Raw genomic sequence first — 15,569 nt, 5'->3', positions numbered from 1 at the left:
TGTGGCACGGCGACAGCACTGTGTCCTGCTGCAGGAGTCCCTAGCGCATCGTGAGAGCAGCGGAGAAGATCTGCAGAGCCCCTCTCCCCTTTATTAAGGACATGTACTCCACCCGTCTTACCCGCAAAGCCGTTCGAATCACCAGGGACCTTACGCACCCATCACACAGTCTCTTAATGGTTTTTGGGAGGAGACTGCGCAATCTACAGGACAGGTCCAGGCAACTGACAAACAGTTTTATCCTCCAGGCTATCAGGAAGCTGAACTCCCTCCCTTCCCTGTCCTCCCAGTGATTCGGCCTCCTGCCCCACACCAAAGGTTTGAGAGAAACTTCATTTCCGATTCATACCAGGGAATCGTTTTTTATATAAGCAAAATAGCTTAATGATGAAACTTGTTTCTTTCAAATAGAAATTTGACACCAAAAGAATGTGTTTTCTGCGTTAGTGACTGTACAATTCTTTTAATTTACATTGTCCACCTAAATCCATAAAGGTCCAAATCATTTTCTTCCAGATTGTTGACCAAAATGGTGCAGAGTGTGGCGGTGATCGGTGCAGGTCTCTCCGGCCTGAGCAGTATTAAGACGTGTCTGGAAGAGGGATTGCAGCCCACGTGTTTTGAGAGCAGCCATGACATTGGGGGGCTCTGGAGATTCAAGGTGAGGAGAAACCCATGTCATTTTATTTGGTGAAATTCTCCTGGTCCCAAATCAAACTGTCCGGGTCCTCCTCAGCTTTGCTGTTGTGGTTGACCCATTATGTGCCTCACAAAAGCAGACATTCCCTAGTCCCTAGACTAACTTTGGGTTGGGTTGCCAATATTTCTTTTTTTTTTTTAAGTTTGTATTGGCCCTATTCACAAGTGCTGATGAGTTTCACAGCTGAATACTTTTTAGACCACAGATTGTTAGATGACAAATTAGAACACATTTCTGACAAAGCAACTTATAAAGATAATACTGCTATTTCAATTTTAAATACTGTATCTACACTTATCTACTGTCAATATAGTGATTTGGATTTTATTATTGAATACTTAACTGGGTGAAAACATATGATGAATTCTGCTGCTGAAATGTGTTAATGTATTAATTGTTTGTGTTGCCTTACTAGGAGGATGTACAGTTCAAAAAACATAGAGAACCTAATAAAAAAAAAGAAATTAATAGAAATTTGTTCACTGTGACCATTTTCAGGAGGAACCGGAGCCGAATCGGGCCAACATTTACCAGTCTGTGATTATCAACAGCTCCAAGGAGATGATGGCCTTCAGTGACTTCCCGCCTCCTGCCGAACTGCCCAACAACATGCACCACTCTGAGGTCCTGGGGTATCTACGCCTGTACGCAGACCACTTCAAACTCCTGCCTCGCATTCAGTTCAAGGTGTGGGACGGTTTTGGCATGTTAGCCCAATCAGTCTATTCGGTTTTAATTTTTTTTCTTTTGTCAGACCACAGTGCTGAAAGTGAAGAAGACCCCAGATTTTGCAGAAACGGGGCAATGGGAGGTAGACACCGAGAAACAGAATGGAGAGAAGAAGACCCATGTTTTTGACGCTGTGATTGTTTGCACCGGACACTTTACAAACCCACATCTTCCCCTTAAGGACTTCCCCGGTATTGGGCATGTTTCAGATCATTTTAAACAACGCTATGGGTTGGTCGTAAAATTGTTTCTGCTTAAATAGGTATTGAGACTTTTGCTGGCAGATACTTCCACAGCTGGGAATACCGCAATACTGAGGGTCTGCAGGGGAAAAGAGTGGTGGTGATTGGAATAGGGAATTCTGGAGGCGACATCGCAGTGGACATCAGCCGAGTTGCAGAAAAGGTACAAGGACTGGACAGATGACATAATAACTAACATTCATCGCCTAATGAGATGAGAACAGATTAGGCAGAATTTGGTTGGCCAGGTGAAGCCACCCACGTCTGGAGGTGCTCAAGCATATTTTTTTTAAGCTGTATGTTATAATTCCTTGTCAGATTGACCCTGATGATTTGATATCAAATTCGCAAACATAAACATAGCTTTTAACAGCCTGTTAACTTTGTCTCAATACCCTCTGGCTCGCAGGTGTATCTGAGCACCAGGAGTGGTACTTGGGTGGTGAGCAGAGTGGCTGAGGGGGGACTGCCTTTTGACGTGGCATCAGCGTCCCGGACGGGGAGGCTTTTTGCAAGACTGTGTCCTTCTTGGTTCAACAAGACTTTAGAGAAGAAGCTGAATCAGCCGTTTGATCACAGTTTATATGGTCTCAAGCCAAAACATAAGTAAGATAACTTTTTAGTGTGTTAAATTCATTGTCATGTACAGACATCTGCATTTGTGAAGGCAAACTACATTGTGTTACAGATTTTTTTCACAGATCCCTCTGGTAAATGACGATCTTCCAGCACGGATCATTTCAGGGCGTGTTCGCATCAAACCAAACGTCAAAGAGTTTTCTGGCTCCAGTGTTGTTTTTGAAGATGGCAGCGTCATTGAGCAGGTAAATTAGTCTTTTTGGATTTTAAGAAAAGCAACTTTTGGAACAGCAAATACTGGCAATATTTGGGTGACATTATCAATTATCAGATCTGATGCGTTTATTCTCTTCAGAAATTGGAGAATCCAAAATTCTGGGTTATACATATCCCAGTGCAGATTTGGATTTTTCTAGCAACTGAATTGTCTTACCCCTCTTTTCAATCAGGCCCACATGCAGAACCAGGTAGAGAATAATTGTGTCTCTATATTTGGCCTTGGAGTCAAAACTGCTCCATGTGGCATCAACTTGTTGTGCTCGGTGCTGAGTGGATACAGCACAGGTTTAGTCACTCAAAGGTCTAAGGTTCAAATCCGGATAACTGTTTATTGTTTTCTGGAGTAATTAAAGACATTAAAACACAAATAGCACAAACTCTGCTTTAACTTCTATTGAAAATGTGCGGGTGAGGAGAATGGAGCAGCAGCACATTTACTCTACAACTCATTTGAGATTTATTTTATGGTTAACTTTGTTTTTTATTTATTTCATAAAAAATGCTTTTAGTATTTTTTTTTTATCTTTTCATCTTTGTCCTTTTATTTGGCCTTTTTGCTGTATTTCCCTGGTTAGTTTAGGCACACATGTGAAAGATCAGCATAAAATCCGACTATATGAATATCAGATAATGTATTTCAGATTATGCTGTTTACATGTCTCTTCAATAATATGAGAACTCCAGAAATCAGATTATTATCAGATTTTTGGTGTCCATGTAAACGTAGCCTGTGTCAAAATACTAAAGACATGTTATTCTACACGGACAACACTTAACCTTATATGCACTTTCAGGTGGATGTGGTGGTCTTTGCCACTGGATACAACTACAGCTTCCCCTTCCTGCCGCCAGAGCTTCAGAACAAAAGTGGCTACAGGCTGCGTCTCTTCAAACATATTATTCCTCCGACTTTGGTCCATCCCACTCTGGCTGTGGTCGGCTTCATCAACGGCTTTGGAGCCATCAATACTTTGTCTGAAATGCAGGGCCGCTGGGCTACAAGGGTCATTAAAGGTAAAAAGCAAACAAGCTGAATGTGTGATAGGTACAGGGGTCTCCAACCTTATCCTGTGTTTACTTATACGTTTACAAAGCTAGTCTAATCAAACACACACAACAAAGGGCTACTTATAAATGTAAAAAAAAAAATGACACTACCTTGACAAAAAACCTAAGGGTCGCAACGAGTCTGTGTTTGAATATACAGTGGGAGGAAAATGTATGTGAACACTTTGGAATCTCTCACATTTCTGCCAAAATATTGGTCATAAAATGTCATATCTTGTCAGTGTCTGTTTAAACGAATACCTCCCAAACAGTTACTTGTAATCATATTTTTAATGGCCACAACATGTAAACATTCACAGGATAGGGAGGAAAAAGTAAGTGAACCCTGGAATCTCGCTGAAGTGCAGCAGTTTTGTAAAGAGGAATGGTCCAAGATTAATCCTGATCTTTGTGAGTGCCCAATCTGCAACTACAGGAAAGCAGTTATTGCTACAAAAGGGTCAGCCAGCTATTTAATACAGGGGTTCACTTTTTTTTCCCCATGCTGTTGTGAATGTCTCAGGTTTTTCTGCAAAATATAACAACAAAACAGCCCGACACCATGATGCTCCCTGCACCATACTTCATAGTGGGGATAGGGTTTTGATGTTGGTGTGATGTGGTTTTTTCCTCGACACATGACGTTGATTAGTGATTAGGCGCTCACAATGATCAGGATGAATCTTGGACCTTTCCTCTTTACAAAACTGCTGCAGTTCAGTGAGATTCCTGGGTTCACTTACTTTTTCCTCCCTGTCCTGTGAATGTTTACATGTTGTGGCCATTAAAAATATGATTGAATATAAATGTTTGAGTGGTATTAGTTTCAGCAGACACTGTTTATTCATTCTTATGATTTTGATGAAGATCAGACCACATTTAGTGACCAATTTAGACAGAAATGTGAGAAATTCCAAAACGTTCATACATTTTCCTCACACGATAACTACTAAGTCCAGACGTGCCTCGGAAACTTTTTCTATATTTTTTCTACACTCCCGGCTATCCCCTTTTTTTGAGGGTACTGTGCAAACCTTTGGTAAACTGTGTAAGATTGGAGACTCCTGTTCTAGGATGGAGCACAAAATCTCAGCAGTGGTAGAATGTGATACTATATTTTTTCTGCATGTAGGGATTATAAAACTACCTTCAAAAGAAACAATGATGGAAGAAATTGAAGAAGAAACAAAAACTATGCACCGATGGTAAGATTTTTCTATGTTACTGTTAGTTTAGTTAATGATGCAAAGTAATCTTTCATCAACTTCACCTATCCATGACATGTCCCCAGATATGAAACATGTTCAAATCAAATATTTCTTGTAATGACGCGATGAAATGTTCTATTTATTTTTTACAAAGTCATTTTATATTAAGTAGAAGTTATTTGTTTGTATGTTTTGTTTTGGTTGTTGAGATGCTTATCCTAATGAGGGTCCACTCTGGATGAATATAGTTTGTGGTAAACCAGTCATCTGTCCCTAGGTTTTGCTGCTCTGAACGTAGCCCTCTTTATGTGCCCTATATTCCGTACATGGACTCGTTGGCTCAGCAGGTGGGGGTTTGTCCAAACATCCTGTGGCTCTTTCTCACTGACCCGCAGCTCGCGGTGCTGGTCCTCACGGGTCCCTGCACCTCTTACCAGTTCCGCCTGACTGGCCCGGGACGGTGGAGTGGAGCGCGCCAGGCCATTCTCACTCAGTGGGACCGAGTGCTTCAGCCCTTCAAAACCAGAGTGGTGCCAGACTTCGAGAAGAGACCCATATCCAAACTGAAGATCTCTGTGATACTCTCAGGAACAGCCCTGATGTGTTTCTTTCTGTACAAACAACAATCTCTGCCAAAGCTGCCGATTATGTAAATATTTTCCACCATATTTTATATTTTAGTACCTAGATTACTTGTTTTAGCTTGAAATAAGATTTAATCTTTTAATAAAAGTGTTTATTCTGATTTCTCACAGAATAAGTAGACAACAGGCATGTCAGAAATTTGAATTAAATGTCAATATAAAATGTATGTATCAAATATAACTTTCAGGACTGAATTCTTTAAATAGTGCATTGATTGTTATTACCTTATTAATTCACATCATACTCTGTAGTGAGAATCTTTTGTAGCCACAGTGGCCCAGGGGCATGACTGATGTGAGTTTGACAATCTGCGTCAAAGGCCCCTCTGACCAACATCAACCACTCACACAAATTCAACTTAGGCAAGGCGGAGAAAGTGTGTTGCTCAAGGGCGCAACACTTCCAGCAGATAGCAGTGTAATGCAGTGATTGACAAAGACTGGACTAACTGGCAAACATGCATTTAAAAAAACAAAAAGTTTAATGTTCAAAAGAAGTTCCCGTTTCTAATGTCATATTTGGGCAGAAGCGTGTTGTAAAAAAAAGTTATGCCTCAAAGCTGCCCATTTTTGAACATAGGCCTATTTGTTTGATTAGGCATAGGAGGAGAGTTACAATTTAGGCTTTAGTGAAGATTAATATTTGTGGGTTCAGTACCGGTGTTTAAATTAAGCTATCCAGCGTGCAGGACAGTTCTACAGCTAGAGAAGTTCACTAAAGTTCATATTTTATTGCATTTAGAGTCTTGGGTCATGATAAGGTTATCATTTTTGCATCATTAACCTTTGCAGGAGTTTGCGGTGGGTGGTTCCAGGTCCACCCTCATACGTATATATATATATAAGACGCGGTGCACCACTTATTTCGGTCATAAGGTGGACTGTTTGCTTTTCCTCTTTTCTTTTCCGTGGATTCAAGGGTCGACTGAGGCTTTATCAGTACAGCCCCACCGCGCACTCTCACTCCGCCCATCGTTTGCAGCCTGCGAGAGAAATCAGAACTCCACAATCGTATTTTCTCATATGCACCGTTGTGAAACTCACCACTGGGTAAGTCGAGTTGAAACGGTAGTCAATTTTGCTGCGTTTGATGTGCGTCGCAGTTATGCAACAGTTGCCTATAGTCTTTATGGGACACTGTTGGGCGGATCTTACTGCCTCTCAACATAGCCTTGTTGTTCCCACTGCGCTTTTAAACTTTTAAGTTAAGCACGCAGCGTTTTGTACAAAGCAAAGGCTATAACCAATCAGATTAGCCTACGTGTGTTTACGGTGAGATCATTTTGTTTACGCAAAATAGGCGTAAGCCTATACCAACTTAACAAATCAGAATCAGATTCAAATCAGCCAGAATCGATGTCCAAAAATAGCCTAAGCGTTACTTTAAAATTATAATTTGAAGAAGCTAAATATGGCTTAAATAGTCTAAAAAAATATAACTTGAGTTGGCTGTTTGTGTTTCCGCAGCCTAATTTAAACTGACATAGCCTGCAAAACATAAGCTTTGTGATGGGCTATTTCCTGCGTTGGTGTCCTCTGGGTAGGCCAATCCCAGTGTCCCCTGGCCCCTGCCACTAAAAACGTGTAGAATAGGCCAGGATGAATGGCGTCTGTGTGTGTGTGTGTGTGTATGTGTGTGTGTGTGTGAGTAAATGAATTGTCGGAGTTGTCTGTGTGAAGTGCTTTGGCAGACTTTTTTTTACTTGTAGATTTATTTATGGTGGAAATGGTTTAACCAATTGTTTATTCAAGAAGGAGTATAGTTACTTCAATAGCTTCAAGTAAAGTAAATAGGTCGCCTACTTGAGTAAATTTCAATGTGTTCTGCCCACCTATGTGACTGTAGACCTAACTATATCTGCCCATATAATATGTGTTCCATGTATATGCGTGCGTTGCGTGCGTGCGTGACAATCCACTTAAAAGAAATGCCTTCTATGTCTTATACTTGTTGCAGTAAGACAAGGACGAAAACTAGAGAAAAGTGAATATGTCGCGTCGTGTGGCCATCATTGGAGCGGGCGCCTCAGGTCTGGCCTCGATCAAGTGCTGCCTGGATGAGGGTCTGGAGCCCGTCTGCTTCGAGAGCAGTGATGACATCGGGGGGCTGTGGAGGTTCAAGGTGGGAGACCCATGGCACTTTTTTCACTCCTTTCACTCCTCTATGGCTGAGAGAAATGAAATGGGACTGACTTATTGTATAGGTTCTGGATATTTATGAATGTAATTAGATTTTAATAGGTCAGTACTCACCTGACTGTATCTTTTTTTCATTGAGATTCAATCAAATGTCACCATGTTATTGCAGGAGAACCCGGAGCCGGACAGGGCCAGCATCTATCACTCTCTCATCATCAACACATCCAAAGAAATGATGTGTTTCAGTGACTACCCCATTCCCGGCCACTATCCCAACTATATGCACAACTCTTTCATCATGGACTACTTCCGTTCATACGCAGATCACTTCAACCTCCTCAGACACATCCGCCTCAAGGTGCAGAGTCGACTGTATATGCTTTAAGGTTTACAACACAGCAGTAGACAGTTGCCAAAGCACACTATTTTCATACAGTTTTGTGTCACAATTTAATTTGATGTATCTTTTTTTGTTTAGACCAAAGTGTTGCACATTAAGCAGAGGACAGACTTCAGTCGCTCAGGCAAATGGGACGTAGAAACAGAAAACAAAGAAGGACAAAAGGAAAAACATATTTTTGATGCGGTCTTGATCTGCATTGGACATCACTGCAATCCTCATCTGCCACTACAGGATTTCCCAGGTACCCTTTAAAATGACCTGTGTTACTTAGTGTGCCCAAAGGTAAACAGCGACGCAATAAAGCAATAATGTTGCCAGAATGAACCACCCTTTGGTACAGTTCATGCTGTACGGCCTATCTCAAAGACTGTAGTTACATAACAAGCCAGCAGAAAAACACATTTCCACAGTCACTGATGTGTTGACTTAGTGTTAGGTATTGGTGCAGTGGTTCTCAAACACCGTTTCTCACTGGTAAAGGTCTAAAATTAGGATTTGGGCAAACTTGAAGTTTGATAGAACAGAAACGTGCACCAACAGAGAAGGAACAATTAGGGATTCAACTATAACGAGCCATTTATGCTTCAACCATGCTCTAATGAATCCTGTGGGCTCGCAAACAAAACAAAAATAAAACCTGGAATGACCTTTTTAAGTAATAACTAAAATTATTGATTTTTCAAACTGATTACACTTGCAATAAAAAGTTTCTGGTCTCAGACAGAGGCAAACATTTGTTTGAGGGTCACATGTCCCTGGGCCACTGTTTGGGCACTCCTCGACTAGAGCAAGCTCAAAAGGGTTCAGCAGAGGACAGCGTGCTTTGTAATGTCCGACTACAGTCCAAAGAGCGCTGTAATAGCTCTACCGTATAATCATGGATGGAAAACTCTCAAAGATTGAATACAACACCTGGCATGGGCTCATTTATAAAACCTGCTGGTAGCAGTGCAGCAGAACCTCCTTGTATTACTCAGGGCCAATACCACCCTTTGTAAATTATATGTGTTCTTGTCATTTCAGGGATTGAAACATTCACCGGAAAGTATTTCCACAGTCGAGACTACAAGGCCCCTGAGGAATGGAGGAACAAGAGGGCTGTGGTAATTGGGATTGGAAACTCTGGAGGAGACGTTGCAGTGGAGCTGAGCCGATTCACCAAGCAGGTACAGACGACTACAGGCTGTCTGTGCCAACATTTTAGCTACACAGTAACTAGATGTTTTAAAGTAATAACATGTAGCTCTCACATAAAAGATTTTATCGCAGTTTAAAGGGAGTATATGCAGTTTATAAATGTTAAAATTATGAGCTCAGACCTGTTCACCACAACTGCCTCTAAAATCCTGCACTGTCTTAGCTTAGTATAGAAGCTGCAGTTACTCATACGACCTGAGTTGGCAGTAGTGAGCATAAAATGACTAACTTGCATCTAGCTCCTTTAAAGAGCAAAAGTTGATAATACTCTTTGATAATTTAACTTTTTGTTGTGTTTCCCTTTGGCATAAACGTCAGTATAACCAACACACACAAAAGAAATGCCTCATGGTTCAAACTGTACCTTGTTGTAAGATGAAAACAATAACAGAGAAACATTCATCACTGCAGAATAGACTATTTTTATTACAATAGGCATGTTTGGTATTTATTCACTTACACTAACACTGACAATGCCACACAAGTGTTTCCATCCAACAAATGTTTAGGTTGTGTTTAATTTCTTTCTGCCAATAGGTTTACTTGAGCACTCGAAGAGGAGCCTGGATTTTGAACAGAGTTGGGGACTATGGAATGCCACTGGATATGGCTTTCAACCGGATTCTAAGTGTTGTCCGTTTCATTCTTCCTTTTGGATTATTCAACTCCCTTGGTGAAAAGCAACTGAACCAAAGATTCAACCACAGCCTCTACAACCTCAAGCCCAAGCACAGGTTTCAAAACGTATTACTTTACATAATTCACTCAGTTATTACTGTTTCCTTCCTCCTACTTGATTGTGTGGTTTAATTAATCTCAGTAAAAGAGATGCATTCTACCCGGTTGGAGCTAATTTCCTCCTGTACTTCCTGGGCAGGCTGATGTCAACAAGCAAAGGTGCACATCAGATTTAACATTTTTCCCTTAACAGCATAAAATCATTACACACTTCATTCATTCTTAAGCCATGGCGACGTGAAAACAGGAAGTGACCTCCCTCTCTCCTGGTGCAGCTGAATGCCTTTTTCAGTGAATTGTTTGCCTTTTTCAGTGAATTGTTTGCCTTTTTCAGCGAACCACGTTGTTTTTCTGGATACTTTTGTACGTCTTTACCGTGTTTTTGTGGAGGTTTGGTGGATTTGTTTACTTTGAGAGTCCAAAATGGTCCTGAAGAAAGCAGCTTTTTGAAGGTAAACAAACTGCTAGTTTATCAGCTAAACCCATTTGAGATCTACAAACATCTTCTTCTGAGACACTGAACAGTGAAGAGGCACCAAGAGCCCCCACACCTGCAGCACGGAGGAGGCGTCACAAGAGGAGCTACAGGAAACAACAAAAGGGACCAACGAGGAGATGGTGATAGACTGTGGAGGGAGCTGTGCAGGAGGAAGAGGAAGGACGAGGTGGAGCTGACCAGTGCAGGACACCACGCTCTGAGACGGGGACAAGCCCAGGAGGCGGTGCACCGTTTCAGATGATCAGAGGAGACAGAGGGCAGCTACAGTTTCTCCATCCTCCAAGGTTAAGGCGGGTGGAGTGGCTGAAGGACAAGAGATCATCGACCCGGCCGAGGACAGGAACTTCTACATCACCGTGGACCACAACCTGATCATCAAGCAGGCGCGTCTGTCCGACATGGCCAACTACACCTGTGTGGCCAAGAACATCGTGGCCAAGCGCAAGAGCTCCACCGCCGTGGTCATTGTCTACGGATTTCCCATCAACCAGTGCTCCTCCTGTGACCAAAACAGTGAAGATGGCGGCCGCGACACAACCATCTTTCACCAAAGAAAAAAAAAAAGAGTGGTGCGCACTGAATGGGTGCTGCTGCCGGATGCTCTCTCATCAAATGCAATTTCTCCATCTGTGAGATCAATAAAGTACCATCTTATCTTATCTTATCTAAGCATTCAGTTGCAAACACTCTCACATAAAAACATGCAGATGAGGTTGGCCCACAGTGGCGACGCGAACACCTGAACAGAATATTGTTCTATGGTTGTACAATGACAAATAAAGCACTACTTACTTACTTACTTACTACATTACAACATATTTCACTGTCTGAAGGCCACACTTGAGGACACAGAGCTGCTGAATGCTCTTCTACATTAGAGCTAGTAGACCAAGTAAGCTGTTTATACTCAGTTTACCCAGTGGTTCCATGTATGAGCATAAAACAATCTAAATTGTATTTAAGGTACATTTTTAGACTCTTAAATGTGATATCGATGGATATGTTGACAGTGTTTTAGAGAGAAATGTCTTTCTTTGCTTATTCTATACTCGTGGGACTATTTTGGTGCTGTTTTGACATAAAACATGTACACTGCACCGATCTACAGCTTTAGTGCCACGTCTGTTTATCAAATAACAATGATGGTCAATTAAATTTCAGTTTTCAGTTCAATTTAATTAGATCTATTGCCAATTGCCAAAATGTCCATGACATTGTTTCACAGTTTAAAGACCTGAAAGAGTATTAAAAGTTATTTTTGTTATGAAATGCCTTTACATTTGTTCTTGTCTTGTTTCAGGCTGTTCAGTCAGCACCCCACTGTGAACGATGACCTGCCCAATCGTATCCTCTCTGGGACCGTCCAAGTTAAACCCAACATCCGCAGGATTCAGGGCTCCAGCATCGAGTTTGACGATGGAAGTGTTGTGGAGAATATTGACCTTGTGGTAAATACACTTCAAAAGTCCTATACAATGCTTTATCCAGTACTTATTACCCTCTTAACCCCCGCCTTAACCGAGTGCATTTTCTCCAGTGCAGCTTTACCCAAATCTAGAAGTCTACAGCCTATAGGCCAGTGTAGAGTCTCATTTGAAAGCTAAGACCTACAAAACTCATCTAAACAGATCTTTTTCCTTGCATTGTTGCCGTGTTGTCATGACTTTTTTCACTTTTTAAAGAGACGTTTTAGTCTCTCTTTTGATGCGTTTTCATCCTTGTTTTCTTCTCGTTTTGTTGCGATTTTGACAATCAAGCTTTCAGATAGAAAATGTGCTTGGTTCAGGTTTAAAGTACTTTTCGACATCTATGCCTTTACTCATTTTATGGTATTTTGCACTCTGAAATTATTATAAAGGTTTAGTGAAGCTGTCTGGACTTGAAAACACAGGAGTACATTCTTATGACATCAGCAGGTGAGGGGAAAGAAAACTGATGGAATCTGTGCATGAATTAAACTGAACACAACTCAAAGTATGCTTTTTGTGAAGGAATTGCCTTCTTACGTGGCTGAACGCGAAAGTCTATTTAGCAGAATAATAACCCTTTAAGATGATACATAGTTTCTAGTCTGAAAGAATTGTATATTTTGTTAATGGCGATGCTTTATGAATTAACTCAAATATCCAATTCTTATAGGTTTTTGCAACAGGCTACACCTTCTCCTACCCGTTCCTGCCGTCCCAAGTGGTTTCAGTAACAAACAATAAAGCATCTCTGTTCAAGTATGTGTTTCCTCCTGAGCTGGACAAACCGACGCTCGCGATCATTGGACTAGTGCAGCCACTCGGGGCCATCATGCCCATCTCTGAGATGCAAGCCAGATGGGCCACACGTGTTTTCAAAGGTTAAAAACCGTTATTTTTCAAAATGAGTTGTATTGTTGTTAATTGTGTCGTATTTACCGACTTGCGCTTCAGGTGTGGTCAAGTTGCCCTCAACTTCTGCCATGCTCCAAGATGTGAAATACAAGGAGGAGGCGATGGCTAAAAGGTAAAGTAGTTTCACCAAAAAAAATATATCAGAAATGTTTTGATTGTGTACACTTTCACATTAAAATGTTCATATTATAGGCTACAGTAGGTTTTAATTTAAAAAATAATAATAATTCTCTACTTTAGCTTCATTTTCTATGCAAGTATTGTTTCATTTGTTTACATCTCCCGTGGGCCAGTCTTCGAAAAGTCCTTAAAATTTAGAAACAATACAAAGATAGAAAGTGTAGCAGAATGTACACCTTAATAATTGAAATTATTTATTTGTTTGTTCATGTTACACACAGGACTCATGCACGTAAGCACACCCCACATTATTTAGATAACTGCATATTTACAAAAAGCTGTTGCATAAAAGTTAATCATTATGAATAAAAGCACAAAATTGGTCAACTGGAAATTTCACAATAAAACGTACATTCAATCTGAGCAGCTTGTGAAAAACATGTCACTACTTTTCAGGTATGTTCCCAGTCAGCGTCATACCATTCAGGTTGACTACGTTGAGTACATGGATGAGATCGCAAAGCAGTTTGGGGCAATGCCAAGCTTCTCGCGGCTGCTGCTGACTGACCCCTGTGTGTGGTCCAAGGTGGTTTTCGGACCAGTTACTCCGTACCAGTACCGCCTGAAGGGACCAGGGAAATGGGCTGGGGCGCGGAAAGCTATCCTCACTCAGATGGACAGGGTGATCGAGCCCATGCAGACCAGGCCGTGCAGTGACCCCGAGCCTCAGAGGTCATCCAGGTGGCTTCTCATCGTGACCGCTGCTTTGGGCTGGGCTCTGTATGTAAACAGAACCAGTGTTTTGCCTCTGCTGCAGGATCCCAGTGCACTGTTAGATAAAATAAAAAGTGTGTTACTCAGACAGTGAAGTACATAAGCTTATAGTGAGGAACATAAGTATTTGAACACCCTGCAATATTGCTGGTTCTCCCACTTAAAATTATGGAGGGGTCCGAATTTTACATCGTAGGTGCACTGCCACTGTGTATTTTAACACCTGCCAATCAGCAAGACTTCTGGCTCTCAAAGACCGGTTACTCTGCCTTTTAAAAGGTCCCAACTGGTCAATGACCTGAAGAGGGCTGGGACCACAGTTTCAAAGATTACTCTGCTCAAGTCGACACATGTCCAGGCTGGGATGATCCAGGGGAGACATGGGAGAAAATCATGTGGAAGGAAAAAGAAAAAGAAGGATGAGTATCATCCCAAGAACTCCATCCCTACTATGAAGCATTGGGGTGCTTTTCTGCCAAGGGGACCTAACCCTAACTTGCAAAATTGCAGGGTGTTCAAATACTTGTTTCTTACTGTAGCTTTTAATATAGTGCCAAATTCAGCTTTATATTCCCATAACGAAGGAACAATATTCATATGAAATATTACAAACTATAAATATGCACTATCTACATTCCAGCCATTACGCCTCATCTTTTAATTGCAATATAAATGTGAATAACAGATTTGATTAAGTCTGTTGTCTGTGATGTTTACAATAAATTCTGAAATAAATTTAAGTGTCCTACTCTTATTGCCTCAGCCTACACAGGTCCTAACCATGCACAAACAAGCAGGGATGGGTAGAGTAGCCAACATACAGTACAGTGCATTTGGAAAGCATTCAATCCCCTTCACTTTTTCCCATTTTGTGATATTTTGATTTGTGATACAGCCTTATTCAAAAATGTATTATATTTTCTTATGAATCTACACTCAATATCCCATAATGACAAAGTGAATAAACAAGAATTCACACTCTTTGCTGTGACACTCAAAAATGTTTCTACAAAATGATTGGAGTCCACCTGTGCTAAATTCAATTTATCAGATTTGATTTGGAAAGGCACACACTTCTATATAAGGTCCTACAGTTGACAGTGCAGGTCAGAGAAGAAACCAAGCCATGAAGGCAAAGGAACTGTTTGGAGACCTCCAAGGCAGGATTGTATCGAGGTGCAGATCTGGTGAAGGGAACAGAAATGTTGTTGCAGAATTGAAGGTCCATGAATAGCACAGTGGCCTTCATCATTCGTTAATGGAAGAAGTTCAGAACAACCAGGACTCTTCCTGGAGCTGGCTGCCTAGCCAAACGGAAGAATATGGGAGAAGTGCCTTGGTCAGGGAGGTCACCAAGTAACCAATGGTCACTCTGACAGAGCTCCAGTGTAACTCTGAGGAAATGGAAGAACCTTTCAGAAAGACAACCATCTCTGCAGCACTCCACCAATCAGGCCTTCATTTTTAGAGAGGCCAGACAGGAGCTTCTCCTCAGTAAAAGGCACATGACTGCCCATTTGGAGTTTGTCTAAATGTACATGCACACAGACATTCAGGATGAAAATCTGCTGGAGTGCTCAGAACCTCAGACCTGGGGGCGACAATTCATCTTCCAACAGGACAACGACCCGAAGCACACAGCCAAGATAATGAAGGAGAGGCTTCAGGACAAGTATTTGAATGTCCTTGAATGGCCCAGACATAGCCCAGACTTGAAACTATAGAACATCTCTGGAAAGATCTGAAAATAGCTGTGCAGTGACGCCCCTTCTGACCTGGGAAGGCATCCTAACAGAGGATCTGCGGAAGAGAATTTTGAAAAAAATAAATAAATAAACCCACATGCAGGTGTGCACAATTACAGCATCATACACAAGAAGACTTGAGCCT

General features: G+C 41.4%; 2 protein-coding genes across 2 annotated transcripts; both read left to right on the top strand.

Moving 5' to 3' along the window:
• The first annotated feature begins 460 nt into the window (after positions 1-460).
• On the top strand, positions 461-5,451 carry LOC306977126 (flavin-containing monooxygenase 5-like). Its single transcript, XM_079575303.1, has 9 exons — positions 461-661; positions 1,199-1,387; positions 1,455-1,620; positions 1,692-1,834; positions 2,081-2,277; positions 2,360-2,495; positions 3,324-3,543; positions 4,709-4,781; positions 5,062-5,451. Exons 1-9 carry the CDS (start codon positions 530-532, stop codon positions 5,435-5,437), a joined length of 1,632 nt encoding a protein of 543 aa, XP_079431429.1. The 5' UTR covers positions 461-529; the 3' UTR covers positions 5,438-5,451.
• Positions 5,452-6,346: 895 nt separating this feature from the next.
• LOC306976742 (flavin-containing monooxygenase 5-like) lies at positions 6,347-13,863 on the top strand. The gene is made up of 10 exons (XM_079574795.1): positions 6,347-6,478; positions 7,386-7,550; positions 7,737-7,925; positions 8,046-8,211; positions 8,994-9,136; positions 9,705-9,901; positions 11,705-11,852; positions 12,544-12,751; positions 12,825-12,897; positions 13,362-13,863. The coding sequence occupies exons 2-10, from the start codon at positions 7,419-7,421 to the stop codon at positions 13,771-13,773; spliced, it is 1,668 nt and encodes a 555-aa protein (XP_079430921.1). The 5' UTR covers positions 6,347-6,478; positions 7,386-7,418; the 3' UTR covers positions 13,774-13,863.
• Positions 13,864-15,569: the final 1,706 nt, after the last annotated feature.

Source organism: Gobius niger (genome assembly GCF_951799975.1).
Source record: "Gobius niger genome assembly, chromosome: 17".
Taxonomy (NCBI): Eukaryota; Metazoa; Chordata; class Actinopteri; order Gobiiformes; family Gobiidae; genus Gobius; species Gobius niger.
The sequence above is the reverse complement of the archived record's forward strand: the minus strand, read 5'-3'. Positions and strand labels throughout refer to the sequence as shown.